General features: G+C 35.7%; 1 protein-coding gene across 1 annotated transcript; it reads left to right on the top strand.

Moving 5' to 3' along the window:
* The first annotated feature begins 829 nt into the window (after nucleotides 1-829).
* LOC140858006 (APO protein 4, mitochondrial-like) lies at nucleotides 830-3587 on the top strand. The gene is made up of 2 exons (XM_073257418.1): nucleotides 830-966; nucleotides 2356-3587. The coding sequence occupies exons 1-2, from the start codon at nucleotides 830-832 to the stop codon at nucleotides 3074-3076; spliced, it is 858 nt and encodes a 285-aa protein (XP_073113519.1). The 3' UTR covers nucleotides 3077-3587.
* Nucleotides 3588-6615: the final 3028 nt, after the last annotated feature.

The following is a 6615-nucleotide window of genomic DNA, read 5'->3' as shown; positions in this document are numbered from 1 at the left end:
TTCTGATACATAGCAACATCTACTGTTTGCTTATCAGTGCATAGGTACATTAATTTTAATTAGCTTTATTAATGCTAACCAACATGTTGCAAAAGCATCCAAGCTTAAGCTACATGACTTACGTCCTGTTTGGGATTGCTGTTGGCAGTAGAGCTTTTGAAACATTTGGAAGTAGAACTTTTGAGAAGTAGAACTTTTACAAAAAACTATTTGCTGTTTGGTAACCATATTGATAAAGTACTTTGAGGAAAGAAAAATAATTTCCTGACATTAGTCAGAAAGTACTTTTGGAGAAAGTTTCAAAATACAAATTTTTCCAAGTAGACCGTCTCAGCTTTCTGCCAAAGTCAAAACAGTTTTCTGATATTTTTACCAAACATCATTATATCACTCCAAAGTACTTTCTGAGAGCCAAAAAGTGCTTTCTGGCACCCTAAAAGCTTAGCCAAAGAGGACCTTAGTATTTATGAAAATATTTGTTAAGGTGGATGTAGGCATGTCCTGAGTGCTATGAATAAAACAAATTTTTATAAATAGTAATGCAAATGATAAAATTTCAGTCATTGAAGAAAGCATCCCTGTTGGTAGTTTAGCATCAATTGTGTTCCTTAACTATAGGCATTTGATATTTGCGAGAAGCAAGGTTTGTTGACTCGGAATCGGATCCCATATTGACCGACGGATGGTATAGGTTGGTACACCCCCATATCGGATTGTACCTGGATCGAACCGATACGGAAACAAAAGCATGAGAGAAGAAGAACCAGAGAGGAAAAGAGAAAAACAGATTGGGGGGAGGGAGGGAAGCAAAGGAAGGCAAATGCTAGCGATGGCCATCGAAGGGCCGTCAAGGCCTCCTGAGCTCCACCCTCCCTTGAGAGAGGAGAATTATGAGAGAGATAGAGAGAGGAGAGGGAGAGAAACGGATGGAGGGGAAGACAGGGAGGCTGCTGGAGAGTTGTCGAGGTCTTCGGATTGCCAAAATCGACTCCACGGCATCTGCAGGTCGAAACAGGGATGACCCACCTCTATCGACTTCACTGTGTATCGTGCCAAAAAAAAAGTTATATGAAGAAATAGGGCAGGTCATCTCTATTTCAATCCTACGAACGTCGTGGGCTCGATTTCGACCATTCAAGAGCCTCGGCAGTTGTCTGCGGCCTCCTTGCTGCTTTCCCCTCTATCCATTTCTCTCCCTCCTCTCTCTATTCTCCTTTTCGGAGGAGGGTAGAGCCCCGGAGGCCTCGACAGCTTTTGGTAGCCTTGGTGGACCATTGTTAGCCTTTTTCTCTTCTTTTCTTTCCTCTCTTTCTCTTTCTCTTTTTCCTTCTCCCTCACTCGATTTTCGTCAGTGTTCCTAATCGAACGATCGAACTGCACCGATAGTCTGCTAGTACGGTTTGGCATATCTTGAACTGTCTGTTTTGGGACAGTTTGATGAACCTTGGTACTGAGAAGAACCTATGAATATGGTGACAAATATCTACATATTCTACCAACATTACGTTCATTTTGTACTTGTTAGTAATGACTGAGCTTCAATGTTGATTCTTTGTTTTCTTGAGCATTTTTTACATTTCGGATCATAGCATGTGCAAGTTTCTGAAGATTATGTGAACCTTCGTATGGTCTGTCTTATGATTGATGGTTTGACTGCTTTCTCATAATAGGACTGATGTACTCAAAAACCTAGGGATATTAGTATATCTATATCCATATTTTTTTTGCTTGACAAATATATATACGGAAACAGATATTAGTTGAATGTAAAAATTTATATCCATATTTGTTTTAAACAGATACGAGTATAAATCGGATATAGGAAGTACGGATATAAATACGGATGTAAGTTGGATGATTGAACTTTACGACCAAAGAATCGAAGATATTACTAAGTAGATAGTAAATCAAGTTAATAACATATTATTACGGTTATATATTTTTCTTAAAAGTTTATGAGTACTATGTAAAATTAAATATGGTTATAAGTAGAATCAGATATTCGGATATGGATTAGGTGGTTGTCTATTCATATGGATGTGGATATTAGTCAGATGCTTAAATTTTTATCTATATCCAGATAAATTCGGATAAAAAAATGGATCTAAATGGATAATATCCGATGCACTTTCACCCCATAAAAACCTCATAGAAATCTTCTCCATATCATCTAGAGACTCAAAATGTGTCACTTTAATGGTCAAGCAATTTATCCTTAAATTAGATAAGGGGCTTTGTCCACCATAAACATTGTGAGAAGACCATGAATATTTGTTATATTCGTCTCTTTGTGCTCTTATAGAATTGTATCATTAGTATGCTTATTTGTTCATTTTGATTATGATTTTCTTATAGGTTTTGTCCTGAAGTAAATATTGGTGACACGGGGTATCAGATCAAATCTTACTATGGGTACAAGCGCATTATCAAAGACCAGCCACATCGATGGGTTGATGGCCACTTAAATGACATCCTTGCCCCGGTGGAGGCCTTCCACCTCCAAAACATGTTCCAGAGCATCATAAAGCATGACCAGAGATTTGATTTTGATCGTGTCCCTACTGTTGTCGAGCTATGCTATCATGCAGGAGCTGATGTATCGGATGAAGTTCTGCATAACCACATCCCAGTACCAAATTCTAGCAAAGATGATGCAAGTGTGACATTCTCTGGATCATTAGAAGAGTGGAGTTTGGTAGCTCAAAGAACTTTGGACGCCTGGGAGAGGCTCAGAATTGGAGTGCAGAAGCTATTGCTAGTATACCCAGCAAAAGTCTGCGAGCACTGTTTGGAAGTTCATGTTGGGCCATCAGGACACAAGGCTAGGCTTTGTGGTGTTTTTAAATTTGAGAGCTGGAGGGGGTCCCATATGTGGAAAAAGGCAGAGGTAGATGACCTCGTGCCTCCGAAATTGGTGTGGCATCCACGGCCCCATGATCCTCCTGTTCTTGTGGACAGCGAGCGCAGTTTTTACGGACATGCACCAGCTGTGGTGGAGCTTTGCATGCAGGCAGGTGCAAGAGTGCCATCAAAATATTTTTGTATGATGAAGGTGCACGGACTAACAACCAAATGAGCTATAGAAGAGGTTGATTGCTTGAAAGCTCAATTCAAAATTGGAATTTGTGTACGAGGCGTTTGATGCAGTCTTGCAGAGGGAAAAATATGGAAAAGTTGGAATATATATGGAAAGTTTTGTCCAAGTGCTGAAGAAAGCATCTTTAGGCAATTTGTCTTTGTTGTATAGGTGTTTATACTTTCAAGATCGAGCTGGAGATCATGTTAGTTGAGAAGGTTCATTTGATGTTATCATTGGACCAGAGAAAGCATCTACTGGAGGGTGTGGAACTGGGTTTGATTAAAAATGTTAATAACCATTGGACTGTTTTTGGATAGTTAGTGAGAGGGTCGAATGGGCTAAATCAGGGATTTATTGACATTGTAAGTTGATGTTTATATCCGTCAGAAACATGTATCATTGAAATGTTGAAAAGAGCATGAAGGAAAGAAAAAAAACTTTTTGCTTTGAGAAACATTTATGCCTTTTTTTTAATGTGAATTAAAAACAAATCAACAGGTCTTATGTTTCTGCATGAAACTTTCTGGACTCATCTTTCCCTATTTATTGATAAGCTCTTGATTTCATTTTTGGTTCGTGGTCAACAAGAGTAAATTATAAAAAACCTCCTAAGGTTAGGTATGAATTATATTTACATTCAATAGTTTGAAAATTCTGTGCTTACCATTTTCTAGGGTTATTTTTAAAGAAAATTACAAAGACATCTCTCTAAATTTGGGCGTTTTATACTTAGACATCAAAAGTTTAAAATATATTAATTATATATAAAAATTTTAAATTTGTTGAAATATAGTCCAGTCATTATCTTTATTACAAAATATTATCACGTGAGGATTGTATGATAGTTAATTTTTTTATAAAGTTTTAGTACTATCGTTCCCATTAACTTAACGAGGATCTTTTGTTTTGGTGGAAATTGAAAGAAAATGGAGGAAGAATAGTGCTTTAATATCTCTATCAGTAAATGAATAATAAAGGATGGAGTATTTTGAAATTTCTGTATATGAATAGATAATAAAAGATGAAATATTTTAAGATTTATTTGAATGGATGAATGATACAGAATGAAGTGCTTTAAGATTTATGTGGGCCGATGAATGATAAAGGATGGCATACTTTGAGATTTATGGAGTGCTTTAAGATCTATGCATACGATAGATGAGAGAGGATAGAGTATTTTGAGATCTGTGTAAATGGATGAATGATAGAGGATGAATTTTTTATCTGTACAGGTAGATAGATAATAGAGGATGGAGCGCTTTTAGATTTATGCAAGTGAATAGATGCTAGAAGATGGAGCGCTTTTAGATTTATGCAAGTGAATAGGTGCTAGATGATAGAGTGCTTTAAGATTTGTGTAAGCAAATAGATGAGAGAGGATATAGTAGTTTGAGATTTGTGTGCCAGATGGATGTCAAAGAGTGAAGCGCTTTGAGATCTATGTTAGCGAATAGATCACTGATAAAGTATTTTGAGATCTATGCAAGCTAATGGATTACAAACATAGTGCTTTGAGATATATGCAAACAAATGGATAATAATGAATAGAGCCCTTTGAGATTTGTGCATATGGAAAAAATGATTGAGACTAGAGCACTTTAAGATTTATGTTGATAAATGAATAATAAAAGATGGAGGAGCACTTTAAGATCTATACAAAGGGATAAATGATAGAGAATAAAGTACTTTGAGATTTATGCAGATAGATGGATGATAAAGAATAGTCTCTTTGAATCAAAGGTATTTTTGTCTTTTTCACCACTTCATTAATAGTGCTAGTATCTAGATAAAAGGTTGCAGGTTATTGTAATAAATTTAAAGTTTTGGTGGCTAATTGACATTTTTAGACTTTTAGAGACTAAATATAAATAACCCATACTTGAAGGAGTGTCTTTGTAACTTTTTATTATTTTTATCCAATATTTTAACTCATAACATAATAGAATGTTAGTCAAACTGTTAATCTTAAATGAGATCCAAATGCCACGTCAGAAAAGATTTCAAAAATATCCAAAATAACCTTAAGTGATATGATAGTCCAACTATCCGAGAATACAAGAAAATGTATATAACATCGTTCTTTCTCATGGGCAATTTCGATTTTTTGTATGAGATAAATGGTTTCATTAATATTGTTAATTTAACTAGGTGTAAGCGTAGATTTTTTAAATTATTAGGTATAAGTGTAATAAACATAAATCTTAGGAGGAATTCTATAATTTACTCGAATGTGAAAGTCAATAAAAACCTTTTCTAGAATCTACATATTGGTATTTTGATATTCTTTTGGCTGGGGATGATCCACATGCAAGTAGCTTTTCTCAAGAGTGTTGGAAAATATTTGCAATAATTTGTCACAGCGATACTGCAGTGTTGCTCGTAAGATATGTCAAAATATCCAAAAACTAGGGGGCAGGGGCTTAAAGCATGCTCCTTATTTTCTCAAAAGCGCCAGCGGGCAATGGCCCTCCTTTTCCACCCCTACTGCATCCCCTCCAGTTCCATGGTCCCATCCCCTCCAATTGCCAAAGCATTCCTTACAATGTACATCACAAAATGCATGGATTTATGTTTTCCATTCCTTAGATTTTTAAGCAGGTATACCTTGAATGACTGGAGACTCATGTGAATTATTGTTTATAAAGCACATGAACTAAGATTCCTTCATCCCGAAACAAGGCGGACCCGATCAAATGGAGGGCTAGACTTAGAATATGTTGACCTTTGAGTTGAAATAAGAGGTAGAGTTTGTCAATTCAAACATAAACATTTTGTTTTGAAAAAAACTAATATAAACAAAATTAGCTCAGACCTTTGTTTTCTTATGACAAGATTGGTCAGACTTTGGTTTTGGCTTTAAGAAACTAAAGCAAAACCCAATTCTAAGCCAGCTTCTTCGGGTGATATGCCTAAAAGGAGGTCAGGTTCAGGCTTCATAATCATGGATTTCAGCCTAGGCCGAATTTTTGGTTGTTCCAATGCTGAACAAAATTTGCATCTCTCTGACCCCAAAGTGGCTGGTTGTTAATTTCACTTTTGAAGTTAAATAAATTATTTCTGTTTTGAATAGTCCTGTTCAAAGTGGTTTCTCTCTCTTTTTTTGGGTTAAATTATATTTTTGTTTCCTTTTTTGGAGTTAATTATATTTTTTTAAGGAAAAATTTTGTTTGAAGCTGTCTCTAGCACTGTCATTAATTGCATCATTGGGAAGTTTTTTTTTTTTTTTTTAACACGATCAGGTCCTCTTCTTTTTGATATTCTCCATCTTTCTGCATCTTTGAATTTCTTCATTACTAAACTCTTATTGGGACTGTTTAGGGATGTTATACTCTTTTTAATGAAAAAAAATCCTATTTAATGTCTATTTGGATCCAAAATCTCATAAGATTTATGGGTTGGACAAAGGCAACCAACTAAGTTAGGTTGTGTTAGGCTCATATTTATAAGAACAGCTGAGATCTTTCTTCTTCCTCCCTATGAGATGCAAGCCGGCTCACTTAAATTATCATTTGGGTATTTGCAAAAATAGGCCTAAC

The sequence above is a fragment of the Elaeis guineensis genome, chromosome 5, assembly GCF_000442705.2.
Source record: "Elaeis guineensis isolate ETL-2024a chromosome 5, EG11, whole genome shotgun sequence".
NCBI classification, from domain to species: Eukaryota; Viridiplantae; Streptophyta; class Magnoliopsida; order Arecales; family Arecaceae; genus Elaeis; species Elaeis guineensis.
This window is presented reverse-complemented; position numbering and strand designations above follow the sequence as displayed.

Excerpts from the sequence above, each read along its gene's own strand:
- LOC140858006 (XM_073257418.1), top strand. The coding sequence starts at position 830 with ATGGCCATCGAAGGGCCGTCAAGGCCTCCTGAGCTCCACCCTCCCTTG. Across the intron at positions 967-2,355 it reads GCTGCTGGAGAGTTGTCGAG|GTTTTGTCCTGAAGTAAATA; the intron begins GTCTTCGGATTG and ends ATTTTCTTATAG.